General features: G+C 34.4%; 1 protein-coding gene across 1 annotated transcript; it reads left to right on the top strand.

Annotated features, from left to right (window-relative positions):
- Positions 1–881: 881 nt before the first annotated feature.
- Positions 882–1,655, top strand: LOC100854540 (aspartyl protease family protein At5g10770-like). The gene has a single exon (XM_010650525.3). The coding sequence runs from the start codon at positions 882–884 to the stop codon at positions 1,653–1,655; it is 774 nt and encodes a 257-aa protein (XP_010648827.3).
- The last annotated feature ends 15,799 nt before the right edge of the window (positions 1,656–17,454 follow it).

The raw sequence follows: 17,454 nt of genomic DNA, 5'->3' as shown, positions 1-17,454 counted from the left end.
ATATATATATATATATATATATATATATATATATATATATATATATATATATATTGTTGGTTAAAAATAAAGTGTAAGAAGAGTTACACTTTTGACAAATAACTTTTGAAAATAAAGTGTAAGAAGGGTTACACGTTTAATGTGTGAATTAAACACATGATTAAGTTTTGAAATGTTACAAAACTTGAAAGGTTGAGGAAGACAATGAGTCTTCTTATCTTTGTAACTTTATAAACTTAAGAGGTTAAGTGTAAGAGAGTTACACATTTGAGATTAAATCATGTTTAATGTGTGAATTAAACATATGATTTAATTTTTGAATGTTACAAAGATGAAGAGATTGAGGAAGACAATGAGTTTTTCTCATCCTTGTAACCTTTTTTTTTCAACCCTAAGAGTGCTTTATATTACTTTTCTTCTTTTTAAAATCTTATGCAGAAAAGTGAAAAGGTTTGATCAATCCCAAGACTATTTCCATTAGTTCCCTAAAGATTTCTAGAGGTGGGAGGAAATAGAGTCTTTGGACAAAGTTCCAATAACTTGTTTGAGCCTTTCTTGTGTTCTTTTTCTTCTTCTTGTTCTTATTTTGTATCTTTGAGAGTTTTATTGTATCAAAGTGAGTGTGTGAGAGTGTTTCTTTTCTCCATTGTATCCAAATTTTCTCAACAAATTTTACGTTAATATTGGACACCGGCAGCAGCATAACTTGGACACAGTGCAAACCCTGTGTGCGCTGCTTAAAAGACTCTCATCGGCATTTTGACCCATCGGCATCGTTGACTTATTCACTTGGTTCTTGCATTCCAAGTACTGTTGGGAACACCTATAACATGACATATGGCGATAAATCTACCTCTGTAGGAAACTATGGATGCGATACCATGACATTGGAGCCTTCTGATGTGTTCCCTAAGTTTCAATTCGGTTGCGGCAGAAATAATGAGGGTGATTTTGGCAGCGGAGCTGATGGGATGCTGGGGCTTGGACAAGGGCAGCTTTCTACCGTATCTCAAACAGCTTCGAAGTTTAAAAAAGTTTTCAGTTACTGTCTCCCTGAGGAAGATTCCATTGGATCGCTGCTGTTCGGAGAGAAAGCCACTTCCCAATCCTCCTTAAAGTTCACATCGCTTGTAAATGGTCCTGGAACCTCAGGGTTAGAGGAGTCAGGGTACTATTTCGTCAAGCTCTTGGATATAAGTGTTGGTAACAAGCGACTTAATGTTCCCAGCTCCGTGTTTGCATCACCTGGAACTATAATAGACTCGGGAACTGTCATCACTTGCCTCCCTCAACGAGCCTATTCAGCACTCACAGCTGCATTCAAGAAAGCAATGGCGAAATATCCTCTTTCCAATGGGAGGCGGAAGAAAGGTGACATATTGGACACATGCTACAATTTAAGTGGAAGGAAAGATGTGTTACTACCGGAGATAGTGCTACATTTTGGGGAAGGAGCCGACGTACGTTTGAATGGAAAGAGAGTTATTTGGGGGAATGATGCATCTCGTCTTTGCTTGGCTTTTGCTGGGAACTCCAAATCAACCATGAACTCCGAATTAACCATTATTGGAAATAGACAACAAGTGTCTCTAACAGTTCTATATGACATACAAGGAGGAAGGATAGGGTTTGGGGGCAATGGTTGCTCCAAGTGAGACCTAATCCATCCTTATCGTTTTGTCTGGTAATTAGGAGTGCAGATAGAGGATGTCCATTAGATGCATGATTACTACCAAAAAGTGCTATTTTGTAGACCTAATTATAATGGTTTTAAGCACCTTTGTGTAGTAATCATATTCATTTAACCCAATTAATTCATTAAGGTCCTTAGTAATTGGTTTTAACCATTTTGTGGCAAGTTTACATGTTTTTATCAGCTTATGAATCAATTCAAGCATGAAAAATGATGGAGGAGCTACTTGGACAAGTTAAAGCAAGGATTTTGGAAGTTTACAAGCTTGAATTTCAAGTGGAAACACGAGCACAAACAAGAACAATGGAGGAGAGGAAAACAGAGGACAGCAGCTGCAGTCTTCCTTTGCACTTTTGGAGCACTTCCCGAAGTCCATTTTTTTCATACTATATACCATTTCAAAGCTCAGGAAGTCAAGAATCCAACGCTTCAAACCGTGTACAATTTAGAGCTGAAATGAGGAAGATATAGCCTTCGGAAGACAACTGCATCAAAATGAGAACACCATTTCGCAAGGAGATTTTCTTCATGGTGCGAAATTTGGCCATTTCGCACCATGAAGAAATCACCTTGCGAAATTTCGCAAGGTGGATTTAGGCACCTTGCGAAATGCCTTTGAAATGCTCTGTTTCTCCACGCACGCACCACCGACTTCCCAAATATTTGTAGCTTGATATTTTCTCGTGTAAATTCCTTTTGTAACCTTGTATTCAGCCGACATAAGGCTTTATCTTGTAATTTTGCTATATATAGAGGTGCACAACACCTCCAAAACGGAGGGGATGATTGGGGGATCGATCCTCTGGACATTAACTTAGAAATATATAAAGCTCTTTTTTTCTCTCTTCTCCTGTTCTTCCCCATTTCTATTTTCTTAGTAGCCAAACAGCCTCTGAGGGCTTTTCCTCAGAGGATGATTGGCTAAAACTTTTAGTTTCTCAAAGTATGGATGTTATGTGATGGCTTGGATGCAATCCCATGGAAATTTCTCGCACCTCGAAGGTAAGGTAGTCGTTTTTCATTAATGGTTCATTAATGCAAAGTTTGGTTTTTATTTCCTTTGGACAACTTCCAACAGCCAATACTTGATAAGCTTTTGGATTTCTATCCATTAGTTATCTCCTACGAGCTATTGGAAGGTGAGGTTTTCAATTCCAAGTTTTGCATTAATCCGTTAGAACCAATTTCAATGGCCATTGAAAGGTGAGTTTATCACCTGGAATGACTTTTAGTTGCCAATATTTGGTAAGCTTTTGGCTTTAGACCATTAGTTATCTCTTACGAGCCATTCAAAGGAAGTCTAAGGTGAATAACCATTGATGAAATTCAATACCATCTGTTTTGCCATTTTAAAGGATTAAAACTTGATTTGCTAAATCCATACCGGTTCGGGAAGCAAGCATCACCATAGTTGCAACCCCAACGCGAGGAGCCTATCCTGAGATTTCCAATTTGCATAAGAGTCAGAGCATAGCTATCCTATCTTTGAGAAACTTGTTTTTACACCCTTTCATTTTAGTCTTTAATGTTAGCTTAGATTAGTTTAAATCTTCCTAAAACATTTACATCTTCTTTTAAAGCTAACATTCATAAGAAAATCACCTATTTTCCTAATTTGAATATCACTAGTGTTTGCGAAAACCCTTCCCAGTGAACGATCCTAGAACCACTATGCTATAGTAGCTTGGCTACTTTAGTAATAGTATTTAAGGTATAAATTTTGTTGATACGCCTTTAAAGCTAAGCTACCATGAGTCGCATCAATGCATAAGGAGTGGGATAGCCCATTTCATGTTTAATTTGTTTGGTTTGCTCTTGTAATAAAATTTTGAGTGGAAAACATATTCCATTCAAATGCTTGTGGCTTGCATAATGTAAGGTTTGGAATGAATAGAATGCCGTAGTTTTATGTTGCTGAAAATTTATTGGTTTGGCAATTTCTTGGGTATCATGGATCAAAGTCTATTAGGAGAATGATGTGGTCAACTTGTTCAATGAATGCAGCAGCCTGCAATCGAGAGCGATTGAACCCCTCTTCTGGATCAAAACCTTTAACCCAATGAGCATGAGCACGTTAAGAGTTGTACAGTGTTAGCCAACACTAGAGATCAGGTTGGCTAACCTGAATCATTAGGCCTGAAGACGAACCTGGAGTTCGACTTGAGTCTTCAGGTTGGCCCAAGCCCAGCCCAAAGTTTTCCCCTGACCCAATCCAATTGTGTTACAACTTACAACCCTTGGCATGAATAGGCTTCCAAGCACCTGCGAGGCTGCCACACACCTTGGCTATACGCGTGAGCTTACTAAATACCAATATTTTATTGCAACAAAACCCATAATATATACCAATATTTCATAACCACAAAACCCGCTCCGCTCACTGTGGGTTTGTGGTCCTTCCCTTCCCCTGCGCACTTTACCTTTATCCCTACTTCCACTTCGTCTTCCTCTTCCACTCTCCCTTACCATTGGTTGAAGGATTCAGTCATTTTGTTCTTGACATGGTCTGATTTCACCCTTTCATCACAAGCATGCCTGCTTTAGTATGTTCGGGTATGTTGGCCAACCATTCTTGTGTCTCCTTGTTTATTTTCTTGATTTCCTCTATTGTCAGATTGAATGATTTGGATGTTCATGATTTTATAGCCTTCCAAAACAAATTCCTTAAGAGCAAGCCTCCATATATATATTTCACTTTGAAGTTGTTGTATAGATGTCTATAATAATGCATCTTTAAGAGTTACCTACTACGCCTTCTAAAGCTTCCAAGTCGTGAGTATCTTAGCCTAACAAGTTAAGCATTGGAAGTAAGACTGACTTAGCAAGATCAAGTGTCTTTACTTATCTAAGTGTCGCATGAGCTTAGGAAAAGAATAAGTCCGTGACATTAAGCTTTGAATCTTCAATATTTTTTGCATTTCTATTTTTTATTTAATTTTTATTTATTTATTTTATATATTATCACCCTATTACTAAAATAATTGTGGATTATCATTTTTTCTACTTTGTTCAGATGTGTAATTGTATTTATCTTATTTGAGTTCCAAATACATTAAAATCCACATTAGATGGACCGATTTTTTTTTTCTTGGTTGTAAAAGAGAGCTCCTAAATTTAATTGGGGGTAAAAGTAGATTGTACTTTTTTACATCATGAATGAAATAATTTATATATATATATATAAACATAATTATTCTATTGTGTATATAAAAGGGTCTTGAAGAATTGTAAGGTGAAGTGGAGTTACATCGTACACTCTTGACATATAAGAGTTATTATTGAAAATTAAAATTATCTTCCATTATATGATATAATAACATGTTTACTAATTAAAGCTAAATTATATTTGAAAGGAAGAGATGTGCAACATTTAGGTGGAGGGTAGTACTCTTTTCATTAACTTAAAGATAACAAAAAGAATGTTTGGACGAAGACAAATTATTTTCAAGGTTTGGAAAGACAAGAAGATTAGGGAGCAGATCACAAAGTTATACAAATTCAAGATTACAACTAACATTGAGTTGCAAGAGTTGAAGGCATTAGTATGGAATTTCTTGCCACAACAAACTAGTTTTTCTTAATAACCACCACTTCAATCTTACTCATCTTCCAAGCCACCATCTCCACCATTGAGTTGACCTCATGATGTAGTTTACTATTATTTGTTGGTCACTTTTATTTTGGGCAATATTCAAATAGTACTTGGACATTGTTTGTTTCAAGTATGATTCACATTAATGAAACAAATGTTTTGATGTATACTTAATTTTTATAGTTATTATATTTTTAAGTTATTAAAAGTTTGATTTACATGATATCATATTAATTTAAAATTGTTGAATATCATAGAGGTTTATATGGGTTTACGTTTCATTTAAAAGATAACAAAAATATTATATTTAGGGAGAAAATTTTTTCATCCCCAAATGTGTAGATAGTTGATTTTTTTTTTTTTTTTTTTATCTCCCACTATGAATATATATATTTAGAGATGAAATTGTTAGTTCCTTAAACATTGTTAACCTCTTTTAAGATAAAATAATTTTGTCTCTAAATATAATAAGCCAAAACATTTCAAGATGAAAGTTTTTTATTATCCAAACTAGATGTAAATATTACAAGACATAAATATTTCATCCCCTAATCTAAGTTGAAATATTTGGAGACAAAATTATTTCTTTGTACAAAATGTGTCAATATTTTGGGACGAAAATATTTTGTCTCCCAATGAATAAAGTAACATTTAAAGACAAAATAATTTCATTTCCCTATGAGTTCTTGTGTTGCCAAATGGTTTATTGATATTTACAAATTTTATTTCCAACAAAACTTTTGACTTTGCACCATAAGAAACACTTGTTGACAAATAATTTTGGTCATGATTTTTTTTTTCATTAGAGATATGTTTATGTAACAAATTTAATTTTTTTATCTCCAAAAAGGGTAACATAATTGTAGAGACAATTCTAAGGACAAAATTTTTCATTGAAAAAGACTTTTTTCCACAAAAGTAAAATCTTTGGAGATGAAACATTTCACCCCTAATAATGTACTTTGTTGTAGTGTCCTTAAAAGCACATATATTTTAAAATAATTATCCTATGTTGATAGAGCCCTTAAAAACATAATATGATATAACAATTATTAGCCCAATGATTCTCCTAAGTGTGTTTTGATAATAACAAAACAAGGTTAAGTAAGCTAATAAGTTTAAATCAATTAGTTAAGTTTCAAGTATTAATAAAAAAAAAAACAAGTTTACTTTAAAAGAATCTAAGCAAAGTGAAGTTGATGATGCATAAAGATTTATCAAGTCTATGAAATCAATGTAAGATGAATCATTTGGGTGCACTTAGGATTTAAGGTTTTTTTCCATGCATTTCTTTATATTTAGTTTTTCTAAAAACTTGCTTAAACAATTACTTTTTATTTGAAACTAGATTAAACTTCAAAAAGCTTTGGCAAAATTATTTAAAAAGGACTTATAGAGTCCCTAAAAGTTGTTGCCTAAGTGTTAAAAAGGTTTTCGATTGAAAAAGTTAGGTTTTGAGCCTTATTTGGTCCAACCAATCTAAAGGGACTTCAATCGATTAAATCGATTGCTCTTTCTTGGTCAAAGTCCAGTCCAGGGTATAAAAGTTTTTCTCTTTTTTCCAAAGAGCTTGCATTCTCGGTCTAGGCTACTCATTTCATGGTCAAGATATGATCAAGGCCTAGTCAAGATTCGGTTGATGCTTGGTTGAACCTTAGAAAAGACAAATGGTCACCTACTATGCATTTATTGCCTAACCCCTAGTGAACCAGTCAAACTGGAGTTCAACCAATTGAGACTTGTTTATGCTATTTTTAGGTGTCCGGTGTTAAAAACCTATAAATAGAAAGCTCCTATGAATATTAATTAAGAAGAGAACACTTGCATTGAATTCCTTATCTACCATTTTCTCTCATTCAAAGCACTTAACTCTTTGTGCATCGATTACTCACTTGTAAAACTCCTTTAATGCACCCATTTGTTCATCCTAATTTCTTTTATATTCAAGCATTTAGTGTGTTGGGTTAAATGCTGTTAAACCTTCATTCATTTGAGTATGTTTGAGTGTTGAGGCTTCAAGTTAGGATTCAAGTTGAAAAGACTTGTAATATATACTCATTGAAGCCATTGAATCCAAGTGTGAGACTTGAAGGCTTGGGTTGGAAGCCTTGATCTAGTGGAACCCTCACTTGAAAGGGGTTTAAGGAGAGTGGATGTAGGAGGGAATTGCTGAACCATTATAAAAACATTTGTATCTCTCTATCTCTATCTCTTTACATTCTTTATGTTATTATTCGTTTAATTAATTAAGTGTGCTTTTTGAAAAAGGTTTAAAATCCAATTCACCCCATTCCCCCATCATTGGGCGTTTTGTTTAATTTAATTAGTATTGTTTTATAACAATAAATAAAATTCATTAATATTTACATTATATATTATTCCAATTCTCTTTTCACTATCTCATTTAAGCATTATCTATGTCTAAACATTTAGATCCGCATCACTTATATCGTACATGACTTGGGTGCATTAAGAGTTACACAAGATCTATGACATGGGTTCCTTGTAGGATTGATGAATTGTCCATAATTGGTTTATAGACTTAGGCAATTCATCTAAGGTTATAGTACACTACCTCCTAATTGGATGAATGACTTATTTTAGTTGTCACGATAGGTTTTCCATGATGAGTGCATGAGTTTTTATGGTTATACAATGAAAAGAACCTATAGTGAATCATAACATTGGCTATCGAGTAGTCATGATTCATTAAGCTATTATGTCGCATGGCTTCTCAACCTTAAAAGAATACTGAGTTAGTGTTGAGGTCTTTAGTGGTTTTGGCTTACAAGTGAGACTCTAAGATAGTCATATATTCTCTATGGATTTAGCCATTATTCATTAAAGCAAGTGACAAAAAGTATTCTTAAGATATTCACCATGATATCTCATGGATTTGAGATAATGTATCCCTTTTAGTGATCCTAAGGATATGGGGTCATGAAATCTGTGGTCGTACTAATTCCTTAAGTGGAATTTAACATATGCTCTAACAAAGCTAGAATATGTTAGTTCATCCCGTAATAAGAGGATTTGAGGCTCAAGGATTGTAAACATAATCTTGAGAGATTAATAGTGTTCACCTTGTTAGATTACAAATACCAATTCATGAGGAGATTGTATGCAGTCATTAATAGGTCACAAATCCAAGTATTCTATGTCAATATAATATCATAGGATATTAAAGTTTAGTTAACTCTCTGTAGTAGGATAGTAAGTCCAATTCAAAATTGGATTATGAAAGAGTTAGTATTTTCTTATGGATTCCACTAGTCCCTACTCGAGCTTATATTCCTTAGTGGCACTTATTTGAGGAAAAGTTAGGTTCTTTATTCATATGTGTGCATAAGAGTGTTTTTGATAAATATGCAAGGATGCACAAAATCTTATGAATGGTTTTTCTAGATTGGTTAAATAATTAATTAAAGTTTAATAGAACTAATTAATTAATTAAGACCTAGTGGGCTTAATTAAGTGACCCAAGCTCGAGATGGGCTCAAGTCACTAAAGCTCACAAGGTTAACCTATATAAACCCTCTTAAGTGTTTAAGGCTAAGGTTTTTGCTATTCGGTTTTCTAAAGAGAGTAATTCGAGCCTCAATGCCCACATAGAGGATTTTACCATTCTTATGTGCCAAGATTTGGAAGCCATTGAGTGGAAGATTTCTTGGTTCTTCAGATCTGCATCACCTCTTCACTGACTATAATTGACCCAAGAACATGTAGATTGATAGTATGTTTTCCTAAGCATATAGATTTATATTTTTTTCATGTATATGCTTCCTTTGCGCAAATCTAAAGATCCCTGGGATAGTTTTACATGCACTCTAACAATCTAAGTCATGAAATGAAGCAATCCCAATATTCTACGATGTCCTTTTAACTATATTTTTCCACTACTTTCAATATAAATGTGGTTAAGAAGCCTATGTAGTTCATAAGCATCTCTATCACCACTCACAACCAAATTCTTCTTATTTGATTTCAAATCTAACAATTCATTATTTTCATTTGCTATTTTAATACCTTCACCATACCTTCATTGTCATCACCTTGCTCATGGAATAAGTCATCATTTACCTTACTATTTGATTCCTTATCAAAATCATCATAATCTCTTCATTCTTCGGTACCCATTCAACATCATCACACTAAAATCTAATTCCTCATGAACTTCATTTTCATGTTTCCTCACCTTGTCAACCTTATCTCATGTATCCTTATACTTTAACTTTGAAAAAAAAAGTCTTAATCCTAACTTTAGGGGTTGATAATGGTTCAACCTCTAAAGGCCAGTTTCTAGCTAGGAGTGAACACAACTTCAATAGTTAATAACTTCCTTGATATGAACATAAACATCAATATTTTGTTCTCTTGTGAATTCAAAATACTTGCATCAATCTTCATCAATGTTCACCCTTATTTTAGCATCAAAGTGAGGAACAAAGTAGGTTACCTTGGTACTTGATTAAAGCCACAAATTGTACCTAAGGGCATATATAGGAATGAATTATGCAAATTTAAAGACTCAACTCACCCAACTTAACTCGAATTGTTACTAAGATCTTAGCCATGGATCTAACATATATCTTAAGTTAAATATCAAGTTTAAAAGATGAAAATGATGTAATTTGAAGAAGTCATTTTTAGTCATGGTAGAAAAGAGACTAGATATGCTTAGAACGTGTTCCAAGAGTGTAAAACATGATGAAAGTTTTGACAAGTGAATGAAGATTATGGAAAGAGTTGGAAAGCAAGAAAAGAAAGAAAGTTAAAGGATATAGCTTGAAGTTCAAACATTCTAATTGGAACTCAAAATCAGGTAGCAACATATACATTGACTTTGAGGTGAAATTTGGAGTACTTCCTAATGTCATTTTTTATCATGCAATATATCGTTTTGAGGCTCGGGAAGTCAAGAGTTGACTGTTTCAAACAGTGTGAAAATCAAAGTTAAAATAAGGAATATGTGAGTGATTAAAGAAAACTGCACAAAAAGAAACTAAAGAAGTGTCAATTTCGCATGTTCATGCAAATTTTCACATGAACGTGTAAAATGGACTAGAGAGCTAACTTTTGTTATAGCTCAAAAACCTATGTGAATCACTTTCGCATGAACATGTGGAATGCGCTAGTGAGCATGTTGAGAGAGCAATGGGAATAAATTTTGTATCACCATGCGAAATGGAGTATCCTCATGCGATATTAATAACTTTTCATTAAATGTTCCTATGATTCAAATTTTACAATTTTGATTAAAAGCCTTTTATTTGGAAAGAAGATTTTACACGCTCTCTAAGATCTTGCCATATGTCAACTTAACTTTTGGCCTATAAATATAGGGCATTGGATTTCTTTTTTAAGAGTCTTGGATTTTCTTCGAAAAGAAGACGATATTGAAGATTCTTGGTTTGTTTTCTCTATTTTATTGATTTAATAATTTGTTTCTAATTTCTTTTATTCAATAAGGATTCTTTATTCTTCTTTTATGGATTGTGTGAATGAAATCACCACCATAAGAGGCTAAGAAGCCATTTTGAGGCATGAAACATGAAAATCTAGGGTTAGAGCCAAGGGAAAATAATAGGTAAAATCCAACTAAAAATGGAATGAATGAAAGGTTAAGGCATGATAAATGAAAATAGAGATATTCTCTAACGTTAGTTTGAATTAGGGGATGGTACAATAATTCATTCCTTTATACTAGGGATTCTTAGTAATTCCTAATCCCTAATTATTTGAGGTTTTGCTATTACTATCTATTCTAAGACAAATCTTCATAGAGTGATAAAGGCCTAAATCCTAGCCCTAAACCTAGATTTTATATCTATTCATTTATTTGGTATTTCAGTAATTTAATCAAATAATAAAAGTTAGGACATAAATGCAACCTTGAGTAGTGGAACTCAGGTTTGTCTTGTTTGACCCCACATTCTGAATATCCTAAGACTAATTAAAATTGATACAATTGTTTTGCTTAAGATCCTATACTCAAAGTTGGATTATGGAACCCTCAATCTTGAATCATTTGAATTAAAAATCAATGATTCTTGTAGAATTAAATTAGGTTTGTTTTAGTAAATTCAATTTTATTCAAATCAATTTTATACATTTTTCAATATAAGAAGTTTTACAAAAAACAATCATTTAGACTCAGTTTGACAACTTCCATGAGTTAGTTCTTGAAGATGATACCTAGAGTACTACAAAAGTTGTAGTGACGTTTTTTTCTAGTTTTTCTTGGTTAGAATTGCTACATAAAAAAGTTTTGTATTTTGGACAACAAAAAAATCTCAATCATGCTAATATTCACTAATGCAACTCCACACTCTAAAATCCCTTTCAATGTATTATCATATAGGTCAAATATGTACTACTTATTTGGTCAATACCATTGACGACATAGATGCAATTAATTCAAGTAATAGAACAATATACTATCATTTTGCATGTGATCAAACCCATGAAAAAATATATATTCTATCTTTATATTAACTATGGTCACATGTTATTTGTTACACACAATTAAGAATCTAGGTTCCAAATTCCCAAGAAAAGAAAAAAATAGTATACTCAATCTTTACATTTACTAGGGTCACATGTTATTTGTTACACACAATCAAGAATCAAGGGTTCCAAATCCCAACAAAAATCCTTCTTTTTTTCCCTTGTCAGCTTCCTTCCAAATTGCCTGCTTCACTGAAACTAGGACTTCATTTGTGGCTTTAGTAGGGTATACACAACTAAATCTAGGGCTTCCATTCAATAATCTGATTAGGAAAAAAAAAAAAACCCACTTCTAATTAAAAATATGGTTTTTGATGAATTGAGAGTTTGTTTTGATTTTTACCCTTTAGACCACCATTAACCAACGTTGAAGGACACTCTTAGGGAAGATCACTGTACTTTCATAAGATAGAAGGGAGGTTTGTTTTTTTCATAAATCTTAGAGTAGGAAAGTGTATTTTTCCTTATATTTTTACTTGCGTTAACATATGACCCTACCATAACTCCAATATCAAGTCATTTATATTTTAATAACGGCGTCACCCTCATACTTTGATACAACAATAATTTTTAAATAAAGAGTGATCTATATTTTGTAATTTTAAAAAATAGATAATTATTAATTTCTTCAAAACTTCAAAAATTTTTGCCTCAAAAATTAATAAATTATTGAAATTTTCTAATGTTATTATTTTTCTACTTTATCCTTCGACTGTTTCTAATAATTTTTTAATTTAAATAATTTATTATTATTATTTTTTAACCAATGCCTTATGGTATTTTGATTATTTAATTAAAGCAAACCCTTGCCCTTTGATATTGAAAGCTCCTAGTCTTGCATTGAAAGTATTTATCTATTTGTTTGTTTTTAGTAATCCCAATCACTCACTATTTAAAGTTCATTTGACTGTGATTTTATAAAGCATTTTTAAAGCTCATTTGATAGTGATCCAAAAAGTTTCTTAACTTTTCTAAGACTTGAAAACTTTTATCATTTAAGTGTTAAAAAAATTAAAAATGTTTCCTAAAATCATGGCTAAACACACTCTTAGTCTAACACCCACACCATACTCCAATTTTTACTTTAAATTTTTAGTAATTTTGGCAAGATTTAGGGCAGTCAAGGGGTAAAACATACACAAATGGAAACCCAGATTCTTTTACTTGTATAAACCTTAGCCTTGTCATTTCCAAGTGTACATTCATAACAAGCTTTCTTTCTTTCACTGCTACACAATCCAATACACTTGCAATTCTTTCCTACGACCTATTTTATTGGCCGTTAATAATTGATTTTTCATTGGACTACGATATATATCCTTCAATATCTTCAATCCCATACATATTAATCCAACCTTATTTAACTACATGACTACCGAGAGCTAGCTATCTGAAGATTTTGTTTCTTCATCAGCTTGATGATTTCACTTGCAGCCTCCTGGGGTGAATCCAACCCTCCCTCCAGGGACATCGTACACCACATCAAATGTCTTTGACTGCACATTTCCTGGGATGGCAACATCGATGGCATCACTGTTTCCCGCAAAAGCTAGACAAACTTGTGATTCACTCAAAATATAAAGGATCCTTGAGGGATCTAAGTCCATCTCCACCATCACTGAAGTATAGATTGATCCTGGGTATGTCCACCGTGTCATATTGACAAAAGTCATAGCATGTGTCGAATGGGGAAGCTGGAGCTGTTGTTGGATATTTAGACATTTGTTGCTGGAAAGCTGCCCGAAAGTCAGAATATGTTGTTGGGGGCAACCGACTTATGACTGTCCCGAGTCTTTGATGGTGCATGTGGTGGAAAACACCAATGCTGGTGTCGATAATTTACCTTCCCCATTGCTTATCGCTATCAAATTCAGGAAGTAAAATGAGGGGCCCTGTGAGTTCACCAAGGTTGGCGTAAATTTCACTGCTTTAGAGGTTCAACCTCCACTTCCAAATGTAAGATATCTAGTTGAGCTACAGGTGGATAGGAGATAGCAGGAGAAAACTTTGCCATAATTTTGAGTTGTCTGAGACACAAGGGATAAAGCGCTTTGCCCTAGCCCTAGCAACCCAGCAGCGCCAACAAATAGGCCACCGTTTTTTGGTCACAACCAAGGATTGAAATATCGGTAAATACGGATATATCGGAAATATCGGAGAAATATCGGTGGATATTTTTCATCAAATATCGATGAGACAAAAATTATCCAAAATTGATGGGAATGCTTAGAAAAATCCAAAGAATGATAAAAATAAGCAAGAATATACATGTTAAAGTTATTTTATAAGTGTAATCAATGTTTTCAGAACCGAACCGATGATCGAACCGGTGACGTCATAAATATATAATTTATATATTATTAAAATTAAAAATAATTATAAAAATTTTAAAATATATATGAATAAATTAAACATCAATAATATTATTTTATATCTTTGATATTATCAAATTAAATCATATTAATATTTTAAATTTTATTAAATGAAATATGTATAATATTTAAATGTGAATATATAAAAAAATGAAAATTTAAACTAATTTCATAATTTTTAAAAATATTATATTATTTTTATTTAATATTATAAAAAAATTTAAAATCTAATATGTATTGTTTTGTTTGGCATATTAGATAACAAAACACATGTAGCCTAGTGGTGTCCTAGGTGGACTATAGTAAAAGATTGGTCCAAGGTTCAAATCCTCTTGGTGGAGTTTTGTTATGTTTTTTTTCAGTGATATTTAGCAATCCCAGATCGGAAAATGAGAGGAACAAGGAGTCAAATGACTCCTATAAAAGTCATCCTCAGCAAAGTCTTGGCATGGTCTTGTGGGCTCAAAAAAAAGCCCACAATAATTGGAGTGGATATGTGGGCTGTGTCATAAGACATGTCCAACATGGAATCCTTCCTTTCATGCTTACAATGAGAGGGTAATATTTTTATTTTGTAATTTTTTTAAAAAAAATTAAATTACACGGGTGAAATCTGGCTGGAAAAAATTGGTGATTTTTTCAAAAAATCACCGATTTATCGCGATTTTATCAGCAAAAAATCGACGATATATTGCCGATTTTGCCGATTAATCGCCGATTTTTTTCCATCCACCTCCGTCTTCTCCGCGCGTGCCTCCACTCGCCGATTTTTCGGTTCTCCGCCGATTTTTCGCCGATATATCGGTGATTTTGCCGATTTTTGGCCAATTTTTCCGTCGATCGATAATCGGTGACGATTATCGTTTCGGTGCCGCCCGATATCCAATATTTCTCCGAAATATCGACGATATTTTCCGATTTTTCAATCCCTGGTCACAACTGAATAGGAAATAATTGAACACAACTGTGGATGTCAAGGCAATCCATGGTTCAAAGTCATGGTATCGGTCACTGACTCGGAGGGTCTTAAGGCATATCGGTCTAAGTGTATTGGTTTGGTATCGGGCGATACGTAAAATAAGATAATTGGAAAATTCAAAAAAATATAAAAATATTATGTAAATCATCAGAAAAATATATACAATGAAATAAGCTCAAAAAATTAATAAAAAAAAATTGCCTATCATTTAACATTATTTAAATAGTTATAAAAGTATCTGATAAAACAAAGGCTATGAATAATTAAGGAAAATACCCAAAAGGGGGGGGGTGAATTGGGTTTTTCAAAATCTTTTTCCACACAATAATATATGCACAAAATAAATAAAGGAAAGAGATAAAGGTAGAGAATTCAAACTCAGATTTATAGTGGTTTGACACTCCCTTGCCTACGTCCACTCTCCTCAATCTCCTAACCGAGTGAGGGTTCCACTAACTTGAAGCTACAATCAAGCTTTCAATCGTCTTACACTTGGATTCCGGCTCCAATGGGCTCTTACACAATCTCTTCAAGATTTGTACCACTTGAAGGCTTTCACACTCAGTTTACACAAGAATGAAACTCTCAACCTAGCTTAAGGAAGGCTCAAGTACAAGAGAAAGCTAGGATGAATTGCAAGAGTGCACTAAAAATATGCAATTGATGGTTTAATGCACTAAGAAAGAAGATGAGAGCTTTTTAGATCAAGAACAGGTAGGTAGGCTTTGAATGCAATTGTTCTCTTGGTCATAAATGAAGAGGAGCTCTCAATTTATAGGTTTCTAAACTCGAGAGACAAAAACAGCAGAAAGTAGCCTTGACCGGACGAGCAAAGGGTCGACCGGATCACTAGCCGTTGGAGCATTTAATGCATAGCAGGTTACCGTTGCCTCGACCGGACTTCGACCGGACCTCGACCGGACAAAGGGTGAGGCTCGACCGGGAAGAGGAAGCTACTGGGAGAGAGAGAAGGTTTTTATGCCTCCCTCGACCGGACCTCGACCGAACAAGGAAAACCGGTCAACCGGTTCCCCAACCGGTTGAGCCGGTTGGCCATAGCCACGACCGGATGAGCCTTTTGGCCCTGAAAACCTATCCTTTTTTATTTCTTTCTTTTACAATACTTAGGCAAGGTCTTTAGGAGAGTTAATATGTCAATTTTGAGTCAATTTGCCTAAGTTATATTTGATAAAACTCGGGTTTTAAAGAAAATCAAGTTTTAAAGAATAAACCGAGTTTTCTAAGATACATGAAAATGTATGAACATCCTAAGTGCACTCATGCTATCATCTTACATTCATTTCCTATGATCACAAGTCTTCCAAATGGTCTTTATCCCGTATTCGTTTGGTCCTTGAGATTATACCTGAGATTCTTAACAATTTAAAACAATTAGTCACTTAACCACGGTTTGTTATCATCAAAACCTGATTAGGAGAACCCTTGGGCTAACAATCTCCCCCTTTTTGATGATGACAAACCTTGGTTATCTAGGAGACAGAGAAATCTCCCCCTCAAACCAACCATGGGATAATCAACACAAAATTTAGGAAATTTAAAGCGAGAAGACAATGTAAATCAATAAGAGTGTCATATCGTATATAAGCAAGAGCAAGAGTACATGAAAGCGTATGATATGCATGGAAATGAAAAAGTCTCCTAAGGTCCCTATCCTAACATATCTCCCCCTTTGGCAACATAAAAAAGAAACGAAGGGGGATCCCAAACAAAATCAAGGCTGAGGAAGTGGTGGTGGAAACACAGAACGGAGGTAAGCCATCATCTCCTCGTGCTGATTCTCCTGGCGGCTCTCAAGACGCTCAATCCTCTGTACAAGCTGCTCAAATTGAGAGGTGAAGCCGGCCTGATACTGATCGATGCGATCCTCCACGGAATAAAAGCGAGTATCATGAACTACAGCTAACTCCTCCATACGAGTCCCGAGAGAGCTAATCTGTGCCGAAAAATCCATCCAAGGTGGATGCTCAGGAGTATGAGGAGCCTGAGATGGTAGCTCGGTAAATGATGGCTGAGATGAAGGGCCTGCTGGGAAGGATGGCTCAGTCATCATAGGCTCTGAGAAGGTAGCCTCAACATGAATGCCCTCTGACTGATGTGGAGCCGGAATGTCAAGCTCTGGCCCTCTCTGCTCAAGGTCCCTCTGAGGGTCCAACCCATCCTCCATCTTTCTGATCTCGTCCTCCTCCTCTACTCCGGGGTGTAGCTGATCATGTCCCCGGGCCTGTCGCTCGACTTTCCTAACCCAGGAGCCGTCGGGGGCCTTCTCAAGCTTCATGCGCCCTAGAGAATG

This window comes from Vitis vinifera, chromosome 4 (assembly GCF_030704535.1).
Source record: "Vitis vinifera cultivar Pinot Noir 40024 chromosome 4, ASM3070453v1".
Classification (NCBI taxonomy): domain Eukaryota; kingdom Viridiplantae; phylum Streptophyta; class Magnoliopsida; order Vitales; family Vitaceae; genus Vitis; species Vitis vinifera.
Note: the sequence above shows the minus strand (reverse complement) of the source record. Positions and strands in the feature narration are given on the sequence as shown.

Coding starts and splice junctions, on each gene's coding strand:
- LOC100854540 (XM_010650525.3), top strand. CDS start 882: ATGACATTGGAGCCTTCTGATGTGTTCCCTAAGTTTCAATTCGGTTGC.